This window comes from Corapipo altera, unplaced genomic scaffold (assembly GCF_003945725.1).
Source record: "Corapipo altera isolate COAL_440 unplaced genomic scaffold, ASM394572v1 55, whole genome shotgun sequence".
NCBI lineage: Eukaryota > Metazoa > Chordata > Aves > Passeriformes > Pipridae > Corapipo > Corapipo altera.
In genome coordinates this window covers 5,588,538-5,614,717 of record NW_020884882.1, presented here as the reverse complement: position 1 = coordinate 5,614,717, position 26,180 = coordinate 5,588,538, and the positions used below count along the sequence as shown (strand labels likewise).

Genomic DNA, 26,180 nt, shown 5'->3' with positions numbered 1-26,180 from the left:
ACTGAAGCTGCAGGGCTACGGCAATTGAAGAGGGTGACCTTCCACCAGCAGATCTGCAGCCTTCCTGTCACATCCCACCTCTCCTCAGCACGCCTGCAGACTAAGTATGGGCCAGGGAGATGATTCACCTGATTCTTCTGCACAAACTGACTCGCTTATCCTGGGCATCTGTAACAAGAACATCCCCAAACTCACCTCAGCACTTCCACACCGTTTTCTCCTGCACTATCATGATGACATAAAAGCTTCTTAAGGGGAGAAGTCATTTATCTAAAAATAAATAAGTATCTGTTCCTCTTAAAAGAGACAGTGGTTTAGAGTTACTCTGTTATTTCTCTTACTCACTGCCCTCTCACTTTCTGATGCTTCCCAAGTAAGATTTTAAGCTGCTTTGGATACCTTTCAGGCCCTGCAGCTCTGCCCCAGTTGCTGCCACTGCAGCTAATCCTGGACAAATTTTTACATGTTCGGCCTCAGCGTGGGTTAAAGACTGTCTATAGATCTCTAGAAATAGGATACACAGCATAAGATCTAGTTACAAGACCCTGAAACAAGAAATAGGTTGTTGGAGAATTTAAGTGCAAGTTCTCACTTATCATCAGTCATCATTCTGGCCAGAAAGGACCTCCAGAGGCCTCTTAGAACCATTTTGTCCTTCTGAGCAATATTTACCCCATCTCAGCCTCTCCTCCAAGGGCAGGTGCTCCAAAAACCAGTCCTCTGCTGCACTTTCTCATCACTCTTGATGGGAGGCCCACAAAGTAGGTAAGCCTGGCTGTTCACATGCTGCTTTTGCATGACACCAGAGATCTGAGCTTCACCTCCTCCTCAGTCACCAGTAACAACAGAAGCATCACTTACAACGACCAAAAAGAATTTTATTGGAACATATACACACAGGGATAACAGAGGTATCTGAGTAATCAAATATGGAATGTTTAAGAAAGTTAAAATAAATAAGGATACCAAGTTTTGCCAGTGCTAGGTCCAGCACCAATATAAGTAAATGCCCTCTGAACAAGTCTGACTCTGACAGGACCATCCCTGCAGAGCCTGTAAAGATTCCTACCACCAGAAAGTGGCCAATAATTTTGGAATACAAAGAGTCACAATAGTGCTTTCTACTGATGTGCATTCACACTGTTTATTCACTGCTTTCGTCTCTTATTTCTTTAATAATATCTATTAAATTCTGAAGTCCAAAAACATAGCCCGTGTCTTGGCCCTCATGCACCACACTATCCTCTCCATAGTACTTGCAGGTTGTGTGGGCAAAGTCTATCATACGGACATCGACAGTACTGGCAGTTGGTTTGTAGGCATAGGCTCCTGCTGACTCATCTGAAGACTCCTCTGAAAGGTCCTCTAGGTCCTCTGGGTCTGAGTCAACAGCAACTTCCTGCCTTTCCTTTCCATCATAAATGATCAGCAAGGAGCTTGAATAGAAGCGGTAAGACTCCTGTTTCTCTAGGACAGACTTGAGTTCAGTCAGTTTTTTAATAACAGACTCAAAGAGTTCCCTGCGCAGGTATTTGCCGTTATGAAAGAACTGGTAAAGTGCTTCTTTAAATCCTTGGACTGAGAGTTTTCTTCCGTGGTATTTATTCATGAACATCAGCTGGCCAGTGCCTGCCTGGTAGACCTGCATATACAAACACAAGAGAAAAGGAATAGTTAAAATTGCTGGTGATACTGACTCAAAGCCTTGAGGGGACAAAAAAAAAAAAAAATAAAAAAAAATAAAAAAAAGAAAAAACATGTTACAGAAAGCTTTTACAAGATGACATATTACTTGCTAAAATTGCTCTTCCACAATTACACAAACTGCTATCAACAGAACTTGGAACTTGGAGGAAGTGGAAAATTCCTTCAGTTCAGATTTGAGCTTTTCCAGCAGGAATGTAAGAATGAGGACTTTAAATGAGATTAGGAAAGCTGCGGCCCACATCTCCAAAGTCAAGCTACAACCTGTACCACAGCCACTAATTCAGCTCATTACTTGCCTCTGCCCCAGGATGTACCAGGTGACTGCCAGCATGCTGAGATCTGAGTGACAGCAAACACTTCTACCCAAAACTAAGCTGTGCCCCATAATCATCTGCATTTAAATAAGTCCAAAGTGCTCCTGCAGGAAGATGCCTTCCCAGAGGAGAGTGGTCTATATACCCCATAGCTCAACAATGCCTAAACATCTGGGTCAAGGATTGCAGGTGCTTCCAGAGTTCCTCTTTGTTTTCCAGCACAGGTCAATACTGGCAAGTGAACAATGAGCAGGCTCAAATCCCAGCACACTGTGGTCATAAATGCAGCTCCCACACTTTCATTTCTGCCTCTTGTTTTTCTCCCAAGTTAAACACTGAGCATGTGAACCACACATGCCAACAGTCATGCTATGGAACAAGTCCTAGCAAACACTGCTAGCATTCCTGGAATCTACTGGATGGGAGGAGAGAGGCTTCAGAAAAGCCTCAAACACAAACATGTTGTTTTCAATTTCTCACTCTCATGTCAAAGTAAACAAAAAAATTCAAGTGAAAGTTCATGCAACTGTCCCCTCATCTGGCCACGAGTCTTATCACATTGACCAAGCACTTCTCACCTGCACTTTGTAACAAGTCAACTTCAAGCAGTGAAAGATCTGTGGCTTTTCAAAGTCTATGAGACAGAACTGATTGCTTCTTACTATTCTAGCAAACTTCCACATGCTTCATTCAAAATCCACATACTGGCAGACCCTCCTTTAAACTGTTCCCTACGCTATCCTGAAATGTTAATAGTATCGGTAATTTTGCTGTGGCTTTAAGTTGCTGATATTGTGCAGGAGACTGTGTGCTCAGACTGCACTCACTGATGCAGAGCGTAAGGCTGCAGGTTGCTCCTGCAGATGCTGCCACCTTCAACCCATCAGGGATACTCAAAAGCCTCACTCCCCTCTGTGAAGGAAACGGAGCACAGCACCTCAAAGGCAGCAACTCACGGGATCAGTACATAAGCCAAAAACCCCACTAACAGAAACGGGTGCAAGCCTGTTGCCCCACACATGGCCAGTTTTCCCCTCACCTGCATGCCACAAACTCGCACCCCAATCACAGCCGATGTGCTCTGCTGGCACTTGCGGATCTGATTTGCCTTCTTCTCTTCCGACGCGTCGTCCCCGTGCTGCCGCGTCCCCATCTTAAGGTCCAACACGCACGGCACTTCGTACCGGGATGTCAGGTTTTCCAGCAAAATGAATTCTGATTAGTTAAGGAACAATCCTCACAACGAGGGATACAGGTTTTAAAAACCTTATCATAGATTTTACTGCCCCAGCCTTAACTTTAAGCACAGCCAAAACATGCCCAGTGTATCGTAGCCTATCAAAACTTGCAGTTACATAAACTTAGATATCCACTACGCCAGTTCCAGTTTTATTGGTCTCTGGAGAAGACTAGTGAATTTCCACATTAAGTGAAAAACAAAAGTAATCAGGGTTATTATACAGAAACATAACCCAGCAGCTGACTTTGAATTATGAAGTGTTTCGTGTCCAGCAAGAGAATTTGGTTTTTTGTGGGAAATGAAGATTTTGTGTGCTTGTTACCATTCGAAACCAGGGAAGCATTTTCACACCACCTCTAAAATACAGAAGTAAAAAAAAAACCACTTCAAAACATCTGTACTGATGCTGTTCCAAAGATATCACACATTTCCTAGGCAACTGAATAATCATTTACAGTGAAATGGTGAGGGTATCAGCCAGAAAATGCTTTCTGTTGAACAGTTTATTAGTCAAAGATGTTTTAGTAATCCATTCATTGAAAGTCCTCGCACGTGAGGAATTTGTTTACCTAAGTATATAGACACTTTTGCAGGATGTATCAGTGGCATCCAAACATGCACACAGCAAGATCTTTTTTCCATAGAGTGCTCAGGGTGGAGATGTTTGCCTACAGTTCCACAGCACAAAACCATCAGCTCTCATGGATTCGGTCACTGTTTTTCTTTCTCATGCTCCAGTCCTACGTGACAGTTTATATTCAACTTTTTTTTTTTTTTTTTTTACCAAAAAGTTTCACTAAAAAGAGGGTTCTGCTAGCAGAAAACTCCAGGTATTGGAACATCCTCTATATTTAAGAAACTACTAAAAAGGGAAAGAGGATACTAGTTTTTAGGATCATGTAAACAGTAATAAAAAGCGACAGAACTCTTCTTTGAAAGCTCTCGATAGAAAACTATTTTTGTGGAAAACTTCAAACACAGTATGCTGTAAAACCTGTCCACTAACTAACCCACAAGTTGTAGATTTTAATTCAGTTATCTGAGTTTCCCAGACTAGCTACTTTATCACATGCTGGAAAAGCCCATTTCTAGAAAGCACTGGCAATCCCTTCAAAGCCGCCAAATAAATCACAGCTTCAGAGGGTCTCTCAGGACCACAGTTAAGCCTGCTCTGTACTTTTATCTGGTGTGTTCAAGAAATAAAAGGCAGAGCCCTACTCATTCCATTGTTATGAGGTATTTTCAGGAAAGGATACTGTATTGGTTTCGGTGTTTTGCGTTTTCCTTCATCCGCTGTAATTGTTGCTGGTGACATTTCATGCTCCAAGGATTATGGTGTTTAAACTGAGAACTGACATTTCCTTTTTTCTCTACAGTATAATACAAGACTTCAGATTTCTTCAGCCACTCAAATTCTTCCTCCAATTTGTGACTAGAAAAACAGAACAAGGCAGCAAATTACAGGTTAAGTAGAAAAATAAGCTTTTGAAAGGGGTTGTCAGTGGATTTAACTTTACAAGCTGTTTTGCTCACCTTCACTAACAGCTAGCAAAAGCTTTATTTTGCTACCTGTACAACTGGACAAGATGCCCATCAGTAATGTCTCAACCTTTATAAAGCTACTTCCATACGAATAAAAATTAGCATGTAGCCAAATGTTACAAAACATGTAATAATTCTACTTATATATCCTTTACCTGTGTGAATTACTTCTGAGAAGTAATGCAAAAGGTAGTGATGTGCTTTAAGGTTTATCCTTTGCAAAGGTCACTGTTTCTAGCACAACAATCACAGCTCACGGTGGGCACAGAAATGTCACTAACAGGGCTGAAGCAGGATTCCTACAAAGGTATCCCATACATAGTAACACTGAGATACGCTTGGGATTGACTGGGTTTTTCTACAGCTATTGTGCCTTTGCAGGTGGGTGGAAGTTTTTTTGTTTGTGGGCTCTCATTTTTTCTCCTTTCTGAAGCTTCAAAATAACACTGAGAAATCTGTTTCAACTGACCACTTCAGAAAAAAATGAAAATATTGAACATGCTACCGGACTGAGGACATACTAATTTCACTATTGAACCTGTCTGCACTGAAGAGGTCAGGAAAATGAAAGTGAAAGAGTTCTGGAGAATTCTCTGAAAGTCTGAAGACCAGAACTGGGCAGCAAAAAATATTTTGCTTCAAGGCTTTGCATTCCAGTTCCCCCTGTCAAACTTACCTTTTCATTTTCTCCTCCTTCCTGTGCTGCCGGACCCATTCCTTAGATATCTTCTCATTTTCTAATAACATTGTTTTTTTGTTAGTCCATCTCAACAGCTTACTTTTGGGTTCACAGTCAGAGTTATCTAAGTTTTCTAAGTTATCGTGGTCCCCATTTAGTGGATATGCTATTAGACATAAGTTTCCATCTTCGTCCTCTTCAAAGCTCACCGACACCACACCTGAAGAGAGAAAGGACCTGGACAGTTATGAACTGCTCAGGTGACAAGCAAGCCTTTTAGAACACATTATTTTACACTGAGAATACAGCAACTTTATTTTTTTCTCTTACCCTGGTCCTTAGTTTCTATCTTGCCACAGGCCAAACCTCATCTGCCAACCTAACAAATATCAAAAGAGCTAGACAAAAATGACACCTCACAAAAGACAATTTATCATATTGACAAAACAATGATACAGAAGGTCATTTGCTTTCTCTGAGGCAGTCAAGTAAGAATCAAATAATAACAGGACACAATTTCAATTAAGAAAAGTTTTTATTAATTTAAAAAAACTGACTGGTCTGATTCTAAGTGAGATGTAAAACATTTGTTAACATCTTGCAGTGAAAAGTGACCTGCACAAAAAAAAAAACCTTACACCAAAACCTTTTAAGTTTTGCATGACAGCAAAGCAAAAAGCACTTAACCAAACAATAACTGGTTACTAGATCCCCAGGGGAAAGGAAAGATGTGCAAGTAGAGCAAAACAAGGAAAATGTCACATTACAACAGAAACTAATCCAAAAGCTTCCCCTTAGAATCACCACGCTTAATTATACATTTTCTTCTCTTTTTTGGAATATACTTTATTGATACTGGTTATGCAGCAATCTTGTGAAATAAGTAACAAAAATGCAATACAAAACAAATCTGTTTGTGGTACAGAAACACGGTGAACCTCGAAAGCATTTGTTTTCCTCATGCTCCCCTCAGGAGTCTCTAGAGCACTGCACTGTGCTTTAAGGGTCCTAGTGGAGCGCTCTGACTGATGCACTGAGTGCTACAGGAGCAAGTTTCGGGGCTTAATGGAGAAGCAGCATCCATTGTCTGCACTGGGTTTTATTTTGTTTTTCAGTCCTCTCTTTATTCTCAGATCAATCAGTCTGCACAGTTCTTGCAGCTCATCACTAACTATGGGAGAGGTCTCGGTGAGAGACTGGAACTTCTGAGCTGGGCAGGCAAGTCCCAGACCTACAGTGGTTGGAACAGGGAATGCAGAAGCTCTGACAGTCCTGCTGTCACAAAGGAAAGGACAATGGGGAAAAAGCAGGGGAGAGGGAGGGAGGGAGAACCAGCTACCAAATGGTTTTGGTTTTACACTAGAAAAAAAAAATAACAGCGAGGGACCAAGTGAGACCCCTAAATCCCTCCCCACACTTCCCAGAAAGCCACATACACTAGTACAATTGTTCTATTACATTTTGAGAAGTATCATCCAAAGACCATATTTTCTTGCAGTCCAACAGAACTTGTAATTAGACATGTCAAAAAGTCTCTGTAAGTGAGTAGGGAGCATTAACTCTGAAACATCTCTGAAGTCTTCCACCACTTTGACAAACAGTATGCAAAACTTCATCATCATTATAGTTGTTAAAATCAATGTGCTTTAAAAAGCAACTCCATTTAAAAAAGTGCTTCAGACATATTATTTATTAATCACCAGGCAGCAGTTGATGAAGTAGGAAAGAGAAAGAGTGTTCCTGTTAACTAGTGCAATTCTTAGGAGAACTGGAATTTCCACTCCTACATAACTTCTGACTCAGCCTCATCACGGCTACTTGATCCTTGCCTACCTAAATGCCATGAATTTTCATTTCCTTAGTGGTAGAAACAACACTCCGAGCATTCAACAAGACACCTTACTGACATGTATTTATGGCAATCAAAACGAAAGTCAGAGGAGAAATCTAAAACCAAAAGAGACCACAACTAAGCTTGCACAAAACACTGCCACACAGTCTTATCAAATCCCTTGTAAACAAACATTAAACAAGTGGCCAAAAAAAAATAATTTAGAAATCCACACAAAAAAAGCAGCAGATAGTTACTGAAAACATTCTCAAGCTGTTAGCTACTTACCTGTGCCTAAGGGAGATATATGGGCTATCACCAGCAGAGTTGCTCTACTCTAATGCTGTTAGTCAGCATAAACACCAACTTGGCAAGCATTTCCACCCTGCATCTCCACAGCCTGCCTCAGACAACATTAAAATACATGAAAAGAAACCCCTAAAATCTCCTCCATACAGAAGAGATTTCAGAGAGAACAGAGAGCACAGCACACTTGCATTCACAGCAACAAAGAGCCCAACCCCATTCAAAGGTTTGGTGACTTACCCTCATATTGTGGAGTGAATTTACGCATTTCTGTTGGGAGAGTCTCATAGAACTGATGTTCCCTCTGAATAAGGGGTTTACAGATGGTCTTGTCATTAAACCGGAGGACACAGGAGTGTCCTCCAACCTGGTGGACAAAAGGCTCCAGCAGGACTCCCTTGGAATAGTGCTCCACTTCCATAGCTCCAAACGCTGGGCTCATCCTTGTAGCACATTAGACAGAAGGCGGCGACAGCAGTGAAGGCAGCTGGGAGCCCGACGCCTCCGAGCCGGTTGTTTGCGCTTGTTGCGCCCGCCGAGTCTGCGGAGCAAACAGAGGGAGCGGCGGCTCGGTCGGTGCCGGCGGGGCCGAGGACGCGCCGCTCGCGCTCCGGACGGGCCGACTGAGGGCGCGCGGGGGGCGCCGCCGGCCTGGCTCGCGCGGACACGCCCCCCCCCCCCCCCGCCCCCCCCCCCACGGGGGGCCGGGCGGGCCCGCCGCGCGGGGCGGGGCAGCGGTTCCTTAAAGGGAAACACACCCGCCGTGATTCCCGGCGGGTCCCGGCGATCCCAACCGCATCCCCCCCCATCCCCCGCCGCTCCCGCGCTCAGCCGGGGATTAACACCGAGCGTACAGTTCCTCCCTTCCAAATTCTCACAGCAACCAGCCGGGACCCTCATTTCACCAGTTTATTCACAACAACATGTCAAACGCCGAAAATACTGCACAGATGCAAACTCTCCCGAGGAACACCGTAACGCAAATACGCCATTTCCCAGGAATTTCTTTTCGCGTGCATCCAGCAGAAGGCAGCGCTCCGTGCCAGCTGCTTCCCAAGGATCTGTACTGTACCCTGTGACCGCACGCTGCTCAGCCCTGGCCCGCCGCCAGGGTCACGCAACCTGCACTTCAACAGCAATTAAAGGAGCGAGGCTGAAAAACAAAATATGACTGTCTTGGTCTCTGCCTTCCAGTAAATTTTTAAGTCGAGTTACTCTAATTTTAGACCAAGGCTTTAATCATTAACTTTTTGCGGCTAAAAACAGCCTCATATTTATTTTGCCTGAAGATCATTACACGAACAATAATGCACTTAATACAAAGAGACTACAAAGTGTTCTAGGTCACGGGTCTATTTTTATTTGTCCTCCTTAGATATTTAACAGCTTTACATTAACTGGAAAAGCACAGACCTGTGGGCTTAGAGCAGCAGCGCTACCAGAACTACAGACGCCCACAGCATGCCCTGGACATAAGAGCATTAATTGAATTAAACAACTAAACTGCTAAAAGAAACAACAGGTCGATCAAGTGAATGAACTCCAGCTCCTGGAATGTTTACCTGAACCTAAGGATAACAGGTCAATAAGAGTTGAGTGTGTTTGCGTTGCTGGTTTTTGGTTGTTTTTTTGGGGGTTGCCTTTTTTTTCCCCCCCCTCATTGCACACACCAGTCAGGCTTTTTTTTATCTCCTTTTTTCCAAGCACCTTATTTGACAAAACGTTATCAGCTTCTTTTAAAAGCAAACATTTTTTAATACAGAAAACAAAACTCAGACCAACTGTGCAAGAGAATGAATGTAAAACTGAATCTGGAATAGTGTTTCCCAGGAACAGTACTCTCTTCTGATACTCTACATTTAAGATTAGAGCAAGATCAGTAAAGTTTCACTCTCTCTTTGTACTACTTTTAATTTCCTAATAATTTTTTATACTGCAGCTACTGCTCCCCCAGCCAATTTTCTCACCTACCTCAACACCAACAACTTGACAACGCAGAGACACACAGGTAAAGAAACTCTCAGTTCCACCCCAGAAAGCCACTTCCCAACCCCTATTTAACTGCACGAAGCTGAGCAACCCTGAAGTGCCCAGGCAGCAAAAGCCATTTGCCTTGGCCTTGACTGACACTGTCAGTGCTCTGGAGGCACAGATTTGTTCGATGGCTCCCCACAGTACCACCCCCTCCGTGCAGAGCCACAGGCTCCTCCTGTAAGGCTCCACTGCAATTTGAGTTACCAGCACGTGTAACGCACTTGGAGCCTGGACCATACACACACACACCTAACGAGCCATATCAGCTCCTCAGTAAGCCCTGAGTTGAGTTGCTTCCATTTTCTAGGACAAAAATTTTAAGCATCAGTCTGTGTTTGTGTAATGCACCAGTAATTTTATAACTCTTTTTCATTAGGATTTTCTAGAGCCAACAATGCCTCCAGTCTTCTGGAATTTCCCAGGGAAGGCCAGAAGTGTGCCAGGTTTCACGGGAGGCATGGTAACACACGTACATGATCTTGCCGTGCCAGAGCTTTACACTGGCACAGTCACTTTAGAGCCTCAGCAGCACAAGACCACTCTTCCCAAGATAGCATTACCATTCCATGGCAATCTTCCTAAAATTACCCTGATGTACAGACACCCATTTCCAGCTGCAGTTATTCAAACTGAGAAAGTACCTTGCAACATCCCTTAACCTCCAACATCTAGTTTGCTCCATTCCCCCCTGTGCAGAGCTGCACCAGGAGTGAAGCCCTGAAGATGTTTACACCACAGAAATTACTCTCTAGCAAAAATCACCTCCAACACAAACCATGCACAACACCTTGTTTACCCAACACATCTTCAGGGAGCTCATTAGCAGCAGCTCAACTTGTTTGCTTTCATGTATGCTCAAGTGGTCTGGACAACACTTGGACTGGATCCCCACATTCACTCGGCAGTGAAAGTGCTGAGCACAGTATTGCACAGGACTACTCGTGCTACTTCACCTTTTCCTGGAAAAGTGAGATCTGGCAGCACATCACACAGTCTGACTTCCCATTCGAGCAATAAAAAAGCAAGGTTTTTTTATTGCTCTGATATTATAAAAATATAAGTTATGGAATATTTAGACAGGGTTGGGTTTGGTTGGTTTTTTGTTTTGTTGGGGCTTTTTTCTGAGAGGGAAATGTTAGAAACATCTATACATAGTCACAATGTACCCAGAGTCTGCACTACCACAGGACAAATGTGAATCCACCAGACATAAAGGGGGAAGCTCACACAAGTAAAGGTGAGTTTACTGTGCCTGTATTAGTAAGCTCTGCTTCTGTTTTTATCTTCCAAGGCCACGGTGCAACTCCCACATGTTCCGTTTCTATGACAAGATTTCTGTAGTACGAATCCCTGCTGGAAAAGCTCTATTAATAAAGCTCTGCAGCACAAACTGTGTGCAGGGCGCTGCTGAGCTGAGCGTCAGCAAGGAATTCCTTGCTATCCACCCCTTAACCGAGCTCCATCATTGTGCAAAGCAATTTACTGCCTTCTTATAAACCTAACACATGTATATCATCTGAAAAGAGCAACAGTGCTCAACAAGGCAGCAGCAAGCCCACATAATCTTTTCCACAATTTAGGTTTCGATGAGACTTTAGTTTCCACTTTGAACAATTCATATATTTTAGCTTTTCAAGATACGTACTGTTTACCTAATAAATTGTTTGTTTTCACCTAATGAAATTCTTCTTGCTTGCAAAAAGATTTGGAGCAAGCTGTTAAGTTTTTTTTTCTGCTGCGTGCTGTAACATTACCACTACAAATAATCAGGATTTGTTTGTCATTTTGGCTCTCCTCAACATTTGGAATCTTGCCATCCAGATTAACAACAGGACCTGGAGCACAACTGTAATGCCCATCAGAAATACTTTGTACCGTTTCATTTATAAATATCTTAATTCCACAAACAGCCTCACAGTATGCCAAATTGGTTGCACTTCCTTAGAAATAACAGCTTTGACCTAAGACCAAGAGCTTCAAGTGGCATTGACACTGACCAGCACAAGCACAATGCAGTTTTTCACTGCCTTTCCTCTGATTCTACACCCAGTTTGTTCTCAATGCTCTTTGGGTAAGAAAGAGCCCAGAACAGCTGTTTTTAGGCAATCTTCCCAGATACCAAACGCAGACTCGGAGTACCCTGCCCTTTTCCTCCTATGTGCTTTTAAGTGCCTTTGGCTAAGAGTTTTTGTTCAAAGGACACATCAGCCAAAAAAAGCAGATTTACTAATCCTCCACATGTCAAGCATTTTAAGAGAAAAACCTGACATAACTCGAAGGAAGCAAACAAAAATGTGTCTGGACACAGTAACATTAGCTTGAGCAGTGTCATTCTGACAGTAAGCAGCAAAAGATGTTTAAAACCCAAACCTGCAAACCAGAAGTGACATAGATAGACATCTTATTCCCATCACGTGTGACAATGACCATCGAGAGAATACCGCAATGAACTCATGTTTTCAGACTCTGAACACTAATCCCAGGTGACGACATTCTTTGGAAGGTATTTCATGTCATTACAGATCCTCAGCTTAAGTCCCACACGTAATTGCATTAATGAACACATCCTCTGGAGAGCACAGCTCTCAATTAAGCAGCAGCTCCTTCCTTCATAACAATCTCAAAATTAACACCTCTTCCAAAACCTTTATAACAGCAGAAGTACTGATGCAGAGCTGCCCTTCTAACCAACCTGTTAAAACTGGGTTCTCTCTAGTGCAGACTTCTGATTTTGAGTGGTCAGTATCTGCAACTCCAAATAGCCATAAATCAGCTTTACAGTGACAGAAATAGCAAGGCAGCAAAGCTTTCTGCCTGTCCTTTTTTTCTCAGTTCACTGGGCAGTGCAAAGAGGAAGCTGACAGGGTAGAGATCTGCAGAGCAGAGCTTGCTGCAGGGTGCTATAACCCTGCTGAAGCAGACAAAGCAAAGCCCCTTCCCGAGGTTCCAAGGAAACAGAGGATTGGCACAGTCAGCCAACAGGAGAGAAAGAGTATAAGTGATCCATCAGAGCAGCCAGAGAGAAAGCTGCCTCAACCCAAAGAACATTCAGGAGGGAACAGTATCAGCTGAGAAAGGACACAGGAAGATGCAAATATGAAGGTGGAAAACATACGGTGTGTTTTTGAATTCCCACCCACCACCTGTTACACGAACAAAACTGAGAAGGTACCTCAGGTCTGAGTTAGTAAGTCATCACAAAACTCAAAGATAATGATCCTTCAGGACTGAAGCAGGATAAACACACTTTAAGAACCTACAATGCACCTCTCAAACAGGAATTTTACAAGTCCTCATATGACAGAACTATATGTCCCACTACTAATAATGTATTATTTTACAAACAGCAAGGTATGTTCCTTGAATCAAAGAAAGCAGAGGATGCAACATCAAAATATTAAAAGCATTAGATATGTTAAGTGTGCTTAGGGTCAAAGTTCTTGCACAGTTTGTGATTCATTTTGATGAAAATCAACGTCATTCTTCTACACAAAGTACTATTTTATTAGCAAATTTGCCCAGTCTAACATTGTCAAGGAGTTGCTTCTAACATTCCCTGTAGCTACTGCTTGGCTCAGGAACTGAAGTTACTCTGGTGTGCTCTGTTCCAGAAGTTCTTAAGATTAGAACGGTGATACTCATGTCCTCTAGTGTCCAGTCAGCTGCCGTGGAACAGTATCAGAAATACAAAATTACATTTTAAAGATGACCTGCATAAGATCAGAGAGCAAACCCTGTACAATAGACAGGTTTAACTCTTAACAGAAAAAAGACCTCTGCATGCATTTATCACAGCTGTTTTAATCAATTCCTAATTTTGAGGATGCATTATACCTCTAAATATAATGCAAGTCCCACACTAGGATGCTTTTTGAAGCCTTTTCTATCTACAGTAGTAGTAATATAACTAAGCAATAAAAGCTGTAGTTTCTAACTTTTTAACTCATTAAGATAGAGATACAGAGCTCATGTAATAATGTCCTTGTATGAATCCTGGTTTTGGAAAAAGTCTTAAGAGAAGCCTTCAATTCTGCCCGATTACAGAAAGCAAACACTTATTCTGGTAACTAATTTTGAGGAAAAAGGTTATCTTCAGTTGAAGAGCGTGCTGACATTGTTGAGTCTCCGACTTTTTTTAGTTATCAACAAAAAACTGGCCCCTAAACAGCAAGTAATTAAAATTCAATACAGCAGACTTAGTAGCCTTCAACGTCGTGGGGGGGAGAGGAACAGTGTCACAGCATCAAGGGAGAGGAAAGACTAAAGTTTTTATTTAAAATCAAGACTAGAGGGGGAGAAAAAAAAAAAATCTTCTTTTTCATTAAGTATAACTTTAAACCAAGTGGTTGTGATGAAACAAGGATGCTGAGCTGTAACTTTCTACGCAAGTCAAGGTTATTTAAGCTCTTCTGCTGCAAATCAATCAATGTAATGATCATTAAGTTACCTCTACATGACTTGTACTCAGAGATGAGAAACCATGACGTTCTGTAAAAATACTCAGCAGAACACTTGCAAACTCAAGAGTAAGATACCAACTCCTTCGTACCTACAGACTGGGACTATGTGTGCACTCCATTTCCAAGCAGGAATACTTTTGCTGTAGCCTTCAGTGGGAAATCATGCTGGGAGTCAGGCACTGTAGTGGCACGACTGTCATAACCACCCACAGACACAAAAAGCCAAGAAAGCATATTCTTCATGTTGAAGGTAGGGTGCTTGGGCTAAACCAACAAAATAAGCCACCTGCTTGTTAAAAATGTTGGTATAATGTAATTTTATCTTTTTTTTTCATTTATCTTTACTAAATGGCTAGTAATTGCAGCACCACATTGCTGTGGTTAAGAAAAATTAAGTAATTTCTCCATAAAAAAGGGGAAAAAATTCCTTGAATTCTTTACTTCAATCACACAAAACAGACTGAATCTAGAAACCCAGAATTATACATGAACTCATGCACCAAATTTCTACAAAACATGTTTGCAAAACCCCTTTGGAACGTGGCTCAGCTAACTCAATAGCAGTCTTGGCCCATCAAGGTAGAAAGCTAATCCTATTTTCAACATCAGACTGCAAACAAAAGATTCCCACCAAGAAAGAATGCATTTTGCCACTTTCAAACTGCAGAAAAATATCCTGAAATGCCCTCGGTTCTTCTGAGGATGTCAGGTATGTCACACTTAATGGTACCAGATCTTTTTCCCCCTCTGAAAGGAGAGGGACAGTCCAACACTGGCTACAATGGTCAGGTTAAGAGATGTCTTTGCACCTGTAAATTTAACACCAGAGCTGCAGAGCCACCTCCTATACCAAAAAGACTTTTGAATACAACCTTAACAGGCAGAACTAATTATGAAACATTAGGCATAACACATTAAGGGAGCAAACTATAAACAAACCAATCTGAAGTTGCATAATGTCCTATCATTACTCCTCCTCAGGCACAATCATTATCCCCATCTTCCTTAAACCAGGGCCACATTATTAGGAGAAACCCAGTTCCCCAGTCCTTCTGTCTAGGACAAAGCAAGGCAAGCCACTGAGGCAATCTCCAAGAACTTCCACCTTTCTAACAGAAGCAGGCACAGCAGCCCCTCGGTGCCATTCCTTAAACCTCAGCAAGGAGGTTAAATAAATGCTCACTATAACCAATATTTCAACATCCAAAAAAGCAGCAGCTTTCAGCTTTCCCTACACCATTTGTAATCTGTAAGCTTAACACCTACATACACGAAGTTCTGGAGAAGTGCCAGTTTTACCTCTCAAGTAAAGCTATTTTATCTCCCTGGAACTAAAATAAAAGCAAGTTACAAGTTACTAAGCATATTCAGCCAGAAAAGAGCATGCAATTCTGACCCATGCAGTTTTTCAGGGATTGTGTAATTTAAGAACTAGCCTCTTTTCCAAGTAAAAATGCTATGGAAACTAAGAAACCTGAACCACCAAAACTAAGCTACTTAAACTTCCTATTTAGATACTGATCCATCTTAAAACAGTATTCTGGCATCAGTGGCTAAAAACACCAGTTGCTATGAAAAGACAATACCGCCCTTTGTCGTGGAGAAACCGAAATAGCCTTCAGCCTTTAATCTTCTGAAAATATGACAGCAAGAGCTAAACTGTGTGGATTACACACATGAAAGTATTATTCAAGACACCAACACCCTCAGAAATTCCAGCACTGAGATTAAAATAAATCCAAGGCTATGCCTTTCTCATTACCATGAATTTGGCAGTCTGGGAACTGTATTTCCAGCCTCTCAATAAAAAAACACGGAATGTTTTTGAGTGGCCCTTCAGTTGTGACCCATTTGCCACATACAATAAGCTGCTCAAGAAGACAAGTGTCAGGTCCCTTTCAAAGTTCACATTCACGTAACTACATAAAGAATTTCTCTCTATTTTCTTCAGAAATCCCAACCTCTAATACTTTTTATACCATAATAACTAGGGGCCAACAGGACAAGATTGTTAAATTTAAGCTTTGATGCCTAAACCCTACAATCCAAACTAACTCCTTGAGCAAAAACTTCCACAGGAAAGCAAAACAAAAATCATCCATAAATGAACTATTACAGGAAGAATAGTACCCAAAATGCAGTAACATATTTCATGTATCCCATTTATGTGTATATTCGTCTATACCATCAATATAACTCAAATGAAGTTTAGTCCCTTTATGAAGAAAAACAGTTGAAAAGTAGCCCAGAAGGAGACACAGTCATCAGATGTGAAATGCCCATCTGCATTTTTATCTGTAATTCTTCAAGTGTCGGTTCCAAGACCACTTCTGATGATCATGATAAACGGAATTTTTGCTCCAGAACAGCTCAAGTTAATGAGATGCACTTAATATATCTTTTAAAATTGTATTTATGTTTTAAAACATCTCAAACTACTGGAAACATCTCAAATCAGACAACACAATCCAGATTTGCATCTTAAAGGGAACAGTTTATATGATTCAGTGACCTCTATATGCTCTTTCCCTAAAGAGTTGAATGTAACTGGGTCCCAAGGCCTTGAAACACAGCACCCTGCAGGGTCGACAGAGCAATTCTAGAATTTCAAATGCAAAAGATACAACAGAATAATTTCAATGTGCTTCTTGCTTAAATGCAGCAGATTGGACAAGAGCAAGTAAGGACAGGAGCAGAGTCTTACATGACAGACTCTCAGGTGGCACAACAAAACCAAGGGAAAAAATTGTGACCATTTTCCCTGGTAAATGCAACTCATTTTAAGATGTTTCCTCCTAGTAGAAGGGACAAGGACCTTTTGTACAAGCACACCTGCAGTGGACTTCAAAAGTGCTTTAAAAAAATGATGTACGTATTTCGTGCTTCCTCACTGAGTGATCTCATAGAACACCATCTGGGGCCAGTTACAGGCTCACCACAATAATCACTGCCAAAGAATTAATTCATCTCAATCCCATACAGTTGACATATTCAAACAGCAGTACAAAACCACTTGGAAAAAAAATCTTATCAATTTCAGTAACCTAGAAAAGGAAGCTTCAGCAGGAGCCTGGCTGTACTGCTCCCATCCTTGCTGCAGCTGAAAAACACAACGATGCACAAGAGCAAGGAGTTTTATTAGCCCAGGCAATGGGACACAGCCACAGTATATGTCTTATTCCCATAAAAATATCTGTTGCTTTACAGGAGTTTTTATAGCAGCCAGAAGTGTGTGTCATGAAGACATGACTGTCTTCAAAGAGAGACCATCACTCACCAAAAAGGGAACACTCAGACAGGATGACTGCCAAAAAACTATTTTCTCTTCAAATGTCTGCAATGTAGCACCACTATTCGCAGTGTGCTCACGTTCCAATTCTGCATTTCCAAAAATCAGCACGCTGGCAGCGGAAAAAACACTTCAAGGAGTCAAGCTTATGAAAAAATCATCTTATTTTTTGAATGCAAACTTTGTGGGTAGTGATGTTAAATCATTATTTGCACTTTAAAACATAATCACCATTCAGCACTTAGGTTTAAATACGTGAAAAGCTTTCTTTAAACAGAACAATGGAAGAAGACACTCATCCTTGCACCACACAACTCACTGCAGCTCCATCAGCATTTACTTCATCTTCTCACTGAGAGACTACTTATTTCCACCAATTCCAAAACGAGTCTCCCAACCCTTTTGCTCCCTCCCTATCTACAACTATGCCCTCAACTTTAATACTCACAGATGTCTCTTCAGAAAAAAACTGACTGGTGCCATAAAGCCAGAACCAATTTTCCTAAAATAGCTTGAACAGATTCCCAGTTACAATGACAATTATGTCAGTATGAACACACACCCCCATCAATTTAACCTCGTATCTCCTGTTAAATTGAATCAACCTTCTGAAAGTGCCAACACCTCAGAGAGGTCAAGATGATGCTTATTGTGTCAGCAATTTAACTCCTCATTTTTGTAACAAGGAACCTCATTAATCTGATGTCATAATGATTAAAAAAAAATAATCACTTGTCATCACACTGTCTCCATATATCCAAAATAAAGGCAAATAAATTACTGTTCTTCTGGAAAAAGATATGAAAAATGAAAAGAGCAAATGTTAAAAGAAAAGAGGTCATCTTCAATAAGCATGAAATTAAGCAGCACCCAAAATTCCTGATAAGGTTTCAGGCACTGTAGAAAATTTCTGCATCACAGCACTGCACAGTTATTTGGGTATGCTTAAAGCCCTCTGTGCTTCAAGAAAATAAAATCATTTTTGCTGTGCTCATTCTAATACAGACTTTGGCATAAGCCCCCAAACTCTTGCTTCTTCTAACTATGATTTTCTGACAAAAAATTGCCTCAATAATTTTATCATCTGCCCTTGAGCCTGTTTGTTTTAAGTCTCAACAACCTGGGGCACTATTAACCAGCTTCAGCAAGTCATCCAAATGATTTTTTTTTTTTTCCAGTTCCTTCCAACCTTTTGGATCTCAACAGAGCAGGACAGAAGAGAAGCAGGCAAGAACCAAAAGAGACAGTACAGCTGAATGGCTACTGTGTGAATTCAGGACTTCCCTGTTCTGTTTGGGCCCTTAACTGGCTGATGAGCACGTGCACAGCTCCAAACCAGGCACGGCTTGTTGTCTCTCACCCGACCATCCATCACAGCACACACACAGAGTTTGCCTTCACAAAGCAAAACTCTCAGTGGTCAAAACCATTTTATAAGCAAAGCTTACTTTTTCCAGTAAAACAATGCAAAACTGGGCTCTAACTGGTTCCAGCCATCTCCAAGAGACAATCCTCCACTTCCACGAGCAATCCAGACACTGGGTCAAAGGCTGCAGGTTAAGTATCTGATAACAGCAGAGTGGTACATTCTGTACCTATTATGAAGATTATCATTACTTTATTCTAAACACAGCCTGTCTTTCAGAGAACAGTCAGGACTTCAAAGACTGTGCTACACAAGCCAAGAATTTGCAGAACATTTCAGATTTCAAGCTCCTAAACACCCAATTAAACACAAGCAATGTTGGACCTTCATTTGATAATTTTGCTTCCATGGTGCCTTCCAGTATTTCAGACTTTGCAGAAGGAGAAATTTCAGGTTACTTACAGCACATGATACAATGTCATACAGTTTTTTACAAAGGGGAGGGGGGAAGAATTATTTTGAAATTAAACAGCTACTAAGAAAGGCCCCAAATTAACATTCTAATGAGACATTTTTAACAAAAGTTATAGACAACACACATCTGCAGTTATACCTTAAAGCTCTTCAAATGTAACCTCTTCATATTTGTAAACTACCCTTATATTGTTTCAAAGATGCAGTAACCTTGGGCAAGACGGGAAGCCAGATAAAAAGAATTAGCAAGAGGAAAAATCCTCTCCCCGCAATGGAAAATTTTCCTCTCTTCAAGCAAGGCAGAGATGCTCAGCCGGACCTGCGTTGCCTGGAGACCAACCGCAGTTTCTTGCCAACAGGGACGAGCTCAGCATCAGCAAATTCAACAGCTGATAAGTGGATGAGCTGAATGAGAGGCGGCAAGTTTTTTCCACACATCAGTGTAAAAACCTGACAGCTTTCAGATAATGGTTCTAGCCCGTGCTCACTAGAAAAACAAGAATTATTGTGAACGTTAAATGTCAGCCTAAGAAAGCTTCGAGCTCCGTCGTACTTGGCTCTTATCCCTACATGCAGTAAAGAGCACATCCAAGTTAAAATTTTTAGTCGCACCTCAATTTCTGCCCTCTCCATCTTTTGATGCAGTATCAAAACTTTTGGAATATGCTCTACCCATTCAACGAGTTCTCAGTCTAAGCACTGGTGCAGAAATATTGAGAAAACCAGTGAACTACATCAAAAAGGAAGAAGCTACAGCTCAGCTTAGCTTTAAAAGCCACATAAAATCTTGTTTCACTTCAAAACCCAGCCTTTCTCACCTAAAGTGCAGCTCCCTGGGCAGGTCTGCATCAGATGTATTACAGAGGAGACACTTGTTTTGCCTATTCTGGATCTGGACCTCAGATCCCAGCCTCAGGCAGGCATGGACAAGGCTGCAGGAGCAGCACTCTTGACCTCTCAAAGAAACACTTCAGCTGCCTCCCAATCTCCAAACCATCAGATAAGAATTGTTGGAAAGAACTGATATTTAATACCAGTTACTCCAGAATTTCCCCAGATCTTATCTAATTCAACTCACCGAACATATTCAGGCAGTAAAGAACTAAGAGATTTAAAAGAATGACTTTATTTAATTTATCCTTTCTGATAAATTCCATGAGTAAAGTAGGTCTTCCACCACCGACCTGACAGCACACACTTCCCTGCCTCCACCTATGCCTAAAACAAAAGGGCAGACATTTGTGTGTCACCACTGCTGACAGACTAAGGCACCCTCAGTGCCTCGAGGTTTGCACCCTTCCCCTACCCTCCAAAGGAAAAAAGCATCTCCAAAATAGCCTCACACTCCCCAGCTGACCGGAGAACAACTAAAGTACTCCCACACCAGTGACCTGGATGGAAGCCCATCCACTGACAGGCAGCAAAGAGGTTCTTTCTTTAACATCTTTTCTCATCCCGGTTTTTCCCAACCTCGTGCCTAACAAATCCAAAGTCCTCTTTGCAAGCAACTGGTAGGGAAAGAATTTTTGAGAGCACAAAGCCCAGCATTCATATGACTGACCACCATCCAGTTTTCCAGCTGCTTCCCAAATTACCACACCACACGGTTAGGACAGCTCCGATCCACCTTTCCTCAAGAAGAAACAGCAACAGCTTACATTGCTTCTGTGACCAAAGTACCACAGAGAAGCTTACAGACCGTTACCTCAGAAAGGTATAAATTTCAAAGACAGCAAAGGCTGAAAAACAGCTTTTCAATTAAACAAATATAAATTTATGGAAAGATACATGGACAAGCTTAAGGTTTGAAATTTTTCACAAACACATACACACGAGTGGCTGCAATCCCTCCCACGGCCCTTACCCAGGAGACACTTCTGAGCACTTAAAATTATTGTTTTTTTAAGAAACTTTCCTGAATTCTGGCACTTAAATTATTACACTCTTCCTCATTCAGTAATATACCTTAATTAAAAAAAACCCCCAAACTATCGTGAAGATGTCAATCAGCCAAACATAAACAAATCAATCAGTCTCTTTTTAAAACACACACATTTATGTGTGGACACATGTGTACATAAACTTAGTTTCCCTTCCTTAATGCTATTGTTAAGTCCTGAAAAAACACAAGTTAATTTCAACTTAAAGACAATTTCAAAACTAGTTTTTATCTTATATATGTTTTTATTATTCTCTAAGCAAAATTAAGAGCAAAGATGCCAATTCTTGGCCAAAATAACCCTGACTTCATAATTCTCAAGTGTCAAATTTGAACTGTTCTACTCTCACTTCAGTGTTACAGTTTGAGCAATGACCAATAATACATCATTTGAGTGAAAAGTTAAAGCAAACATTAATATTCCAGAATTATATATTAAAGCAAAATTCTAACAATAATATTTGACACACAACTGTCCCTTTAAATGTTCATGAGTCTAAAAAAGCACATGGGCACTGGATGAATTTCTAAAACACCTGAGTCTATGGGACAACTAAGGCACTGTATCAAAAGACAAAAAAGAAAAAATACAGCCTTGAAGGGGAGGGTGATTAAATTCCAGCACATATCAGGAAAGATATCAGTGTTAAACACGCATACTTTTCACAGTGGAAATAAGGCCAAGGACATATCAGGGTGTAACTACCAAGAAGTTGTTATTCCATCAACAACGATAACATTTATTTTCTTAAGCTGGATGCCTATTTCCAAAGCCTCAGCCGTAAGTTTTTGTTTTAACGCCCGCACGTCCCAAGCCACGTTAACAAGGCATTATAAAACCGTGATGCTGGCACCAGTTCCTAACAAGGCATCGCCCACCACTCCCACCTTACACGGGAAAAGGGTATCCGTGAGCAGCACGTCTACTTATGCAACACATCCCGCAGCACCCGTTTTTCATTGTAAACTATTAGCGAGAGTACAACACAGCGGTCAGAGCCGCATCACACCCATCGCCCGGGCAGAACGGGCAGACAACGTCCTGGGATTCAGGGAACCGCCGAGCAAGGGGTGACCACCAGCCCCGGGATGGGCAGATACCAGTGATGGGAGGCAGATGCAAGGCAGATATAAGCGATACAGGCGCGGCCGCCCCGCGCCGGGCCCGGCCCAGCCCCAGCCCCGCAACCCCCGCGGGGGCGCAGGAAGCGCCGGGGACGGGGATGCTCTGCCAGCGCTGCCACCGCTATCCCCCCACCGCCGACCCGCATCCCCGGGGTGCCGCCAGGACAGAGCCCCTCCTTTCCTCCCCACAGAGCCCGGCAATGCCCCGAGGGTGCCGCCGACCATCCCCGTCGGGCAGCCGCCCTCCCCCGCCTCCGCCGGGCCGGGCACCGACCTGCGAGCGGGCGGGGCTGAGTCCTGCACAGGCGGCCCCCAGGCCGCCCCCTCACAACTGCTCCCGGGGGAAGGGGACAGCATCAACGTGCGGGGGAGCGCGGGGAGCGGGACGCGCCCGTTACCTGGAGCGGGGCCGGCGCCGGCGGCGGCCTCAGCGCTTTTGTTCCTCAGACGTCAAGATGGCGGCGCGGCGCGTGGCCGGCCCTCCCCGCTCCGGCGGGCTCCGCCCTCATGCGCGCCTCCCCATTGGCTGGGCCCGCGGCGCCGCGCGCTGATTGGGTGGCCGCCAGCGCCGCTGTTGCCAGGGGAGCCGGGGCAGGGGAACGGGACTGGGTTGCGGAGGCCGCTCGGTTCCGCCCGGCCCGGCCCTTCCACGGGAAACGCAGGGGAAACGCCGGCTAGAGATGGGGACCGCGGAGAGAAGCGGGACCCCGGGAAGAAGCGGCCCCTCCATGTCGGCCCTTCCGCCCGTGCGGGCCCGCCGGGTACCCTCTCTTGTAACCAAGCTTGGAGCCACCACCCAGCACCCACAGGCAGGAACCAGCCCCGCACACCTCCCTGACCTGTGGGTTATTACAGCTCCCAACCTGTGGGTTATTACAGCTCCCAACCTGTGGGTTATTACAGCTCCCGACCTGTGGGTTATTACGGCTCCCAACCTGTGGGTTATTACAGCTCCCAACCTGTGGGTTATTACAGCTCCCGACCTGTGGGTTATTACAGCTCCCAACCTGTGGGTTATTACGGCTCCCTGACCTGTGGGTTATTACAGCTCCCAACCTGTGGGTTATTACGGCTCCCTGACCTGTGGGTTACACCTCCTCAGGCCGCAGCAGCCATGGACAAAGCTCTCAGTCACTTCCCCTCAGTGCCTGCTTGGAAACCACTTCTCTGTTGGCGTGTTACACGTTCGGACGTGACCAGGGCACTTCCATCACTCACCCCGTTGAGGAGGCAGAGGAAGAACATCTGAGCGTCCCTTGAAGCTCGGAGGGCTGTGTGACTGAGGTCACTGTTCATCCCGTGCTTCTGTTTCTATTCCACCAAAACTCTCACTTAGGCAAACACAGCCTAAAGTCCTGGAAGCTCCCCCTACTCGGCTTTACCCTGGATGACTTCTCCGAGCCAGTGTCTGATGTCTGAAATGCAATCGCAGTTATGAAGGTTTGCATACAAGGCCATGAACTGTGGGTAACAACAGAGCCACTACCATTGTAAGAAAAAAAAGACGGAATAATGAGATTATCGCAGTTTAAATTACTAAGCAACAGTTTCTCTGACAATGAACTTAGTAACGCTCTGCCATCTATTTAATCACGCTAATGAGACAGAACAACTCCACTTAGATACAAATTACTCTGCATTTCATTTAAATAAGGGTCAGGGAGCAAAAAGCCACACAAGCCACCACACTTCTGCTGTACAGCACATCCAGCAAAAGACCTCCTTTGTTTCCAGAATGGACCCAGGCTTTCTGGCCATGAGCTGCCAAGGCAGGGCTGCACAGGGCATCTTGCTCAAACCTCCCACCTCCACTCCCCAACTGCCTGTGTGTGGGCCCAGAGCCTCTCTGGCTTGGGAACAGCTCCTTGGTTTGGAGAGGTGAGCATTGGTTTACCAAACAGATTTAGAGGGCAAGAGATCTCTGATTTCTCTTTGTTCTAAAGTAAAAGCATGCACAGTCTCTTGTGTAAGAAACAATTATATCCCCCAGTTCCCACTGCTTAAAATATGCCTCTTGTTCATCAGGCTGACTGTCGAAGCCAAGCAGCACGGCTTGTTGAGAGTCTTCTCATTTATCCAGCTGGTGCCATCATGATCATCTTAATATAAAAATCTGGTTTGGTATGTGTATCTCACCATTTAAAACTGATGACTTCCCTTGGATATTTAAAAATTTTGTTTCAAATCCATGCCTCTTGGGCTGAAGCTGGTTGTGAGAGAGCAGGTCTGTAATAAACTGAAGAAAATTGACTGGCAGTTACGACTGGATTATTCACACATGCTAGTAGTCTTAATCTTTATTTGGAAGCCCAGAGCTGGCCCAGAGCTCACATCTGATATATGTTCCCTGGCCACAGGGAGAGGGGAGCTAAGGTGACATCCCATGGGGCCCTTTCCCAGTGGGTGGCTGCATGATCACTCCAGAGGCCAGGAATATTCCCACATGCTCACAGCAGCATTAGGTTTCCTCAAGCCTCACTCCTTGCTGCACTTCTTTCCGTTCCTCTTAATTAGCGGGGGAGTAATTCCAGGCTATGCAAGTCATTCAGCATCTCCTCCCTCCTCCACGATCAGCTTCCCCAGTACAGTTCATGCCTGTAATAAGATGTCAGCCTCGAGCTCAGCTTGGCAAGCCTTTCATTCCCGCACTGCTCTTGCCTGCACATGGCTCCTACTCACTTTTTAAACTTCCAGCCCCCATCCCATTGGCTCTAGGATGAACCTCCAGCTAGCTGTGCTCCCAGACACACAAGGCAGGCTGATCCTCTGGCTGCATGGCTGTCCAGGTGACCCCACAGCACTTCTTGAGAGCATTTCACTCTGAGCAATGGCATGAGGCCGGTATAAGGCGCTTTAGCTGCAGGAGCCATTGCAACAGCAACACAGCTCAACCCTCCTCAACCCTCCTCCTCACCTAGACAAAGGAGATGAAGCATTTAAGCCGGTGAGAATCTGCTCCTGCAGGCAGTTTCTCCCACTGCCAAAACCATTCACAAAATAAACAGGCAACAAACATTCCAATTCCACAAACACCTTCCTCTCCCTTGTGTACACTGTGTGTATATATATATACACATATGTACAATTTTTAAGAGCTGGTGAAAAGTGCCAAACCGACAGTTTAAAAGAAAAAGCACTTCCTGTTATTTACAAAGGTGGTACAATATAGGAAGCAGCAGAGCAAACTTCTCCCTCTTGCACTGTCATCTCCACAATCCAGAGGAAACACCCTTGAGCATAAAGTTAATACATATTCATATTTTTCATCTTCCCTGCTAAGGACCTAAGAATTGAACTTTTTACAGGGAGCACAGAACTGTTATGAAGTTCCCTAATTCGGTATTATTCTTACCATGTGAGAGTTACAAAATTTCATTTATATGAAAACCAAGACCCTGAATCAAAAAAATGTAACCCTCCCCAAAACTCAGCCACCTCTCACCAACCCAGTTCCAACACAATACAATGTTCTAACTGCATATTCCTCACCCACAATCTTAATCCCATGCTCTGTCTGCGTGGTGTGGTCTGTGCCATTTTTACGTGCCTGTGGTAGTTCAAATTAATGCACATGGTTTTAGTTATTATTTACTTACAAAACATTTCATCAGAGGATGTGTCTGATTCAGGACTCAAAAAGTCAGGCCACTAAAGGAGGACAGCACTTAATGAAGCAGCAGGAAAATGTCATGTTTTAAAGGTGTCTTGCACGGAAATAGATTCCATGCTCTATCCTCAGTCCTCCTGAGGTCAAAAATAATAATTATGAGAATGGAGCTGGAAGAAGGAGGATAGGAATGGGGATTTTTTGAGCAGGGCAGCAGCAAAGCTCCATCAGTTTAGTCACCTGCCAGGCAGCCCTGTCCCTTGCCAG

General features: G+C 43.2%; 1 protein-coding gene and 1 long non-coding RNA gene across 4 annotated transcripts; one reads left to right on the top strand and one right to left on the bottom strand.

The window, feature by feature from the left end:
- Positions 1-857: 857 nt before the first annotated feature.
- On the bottom strand, positions 858-22,792 carry IP6K2 (inositol hexakisphosphate kinase 2). Of its 3 annotated transcripts, none has more exons than XM_027640274.1 (6): positions 22,705-22,792; positions 7,860-8,160; positions 5,480-5,702; positions 4,518-4,693; positions 3,061-3,236; positions 858-1,642 (listed from the first exon to the last, which is right to left on the bottom strand). In XM_027640274.1, the coding sequence occupies exons 2-6, from the start codon at positions 8,059-8,061 to the stop codon at positions 1,145-1,147; spliced, it is 1,275 nt and encodes a 424-aa protein (XP_027496075.1). In that variant the 5' UTR covers positions 8,062-8,160; positions 22,705-22,792; the 3' UTR covers positions 858-1,144. The 3 variants fall into 3 exon arrangements, with proteins under 3 accessions (XP_027496075.1, XP_027496077.1, XP_027496076.1); XM_027640276.1 differs by lacking the exon at positions 22,705-22,792 and adding an exon at positions 22,581-22,635 and having other exon boundaries at positions 1,116-1,642; XM_027640275.1 differs by lacking the exon at positions 22,705-22,792 and adding an exon at positions 14,203-14,317 and having other exon boundaries at positions 1,116-1,642.
- A 79-nt stretch (positions 22,793-22,871) lies between these two features.
- LOC113946018 lies at positions 22,872-24,562 on the top strand. The gene is made up of 2 exons (XR_003527264.1): positions 22,872-23,171; positions 23,355-24,562. It is a non-coding gene; the product is annotated as an uncharacterized LOC113946018 (long non-coding RNA).
- Positions 24,563-26,180: the final 1,618 nt, after the last annotated feature.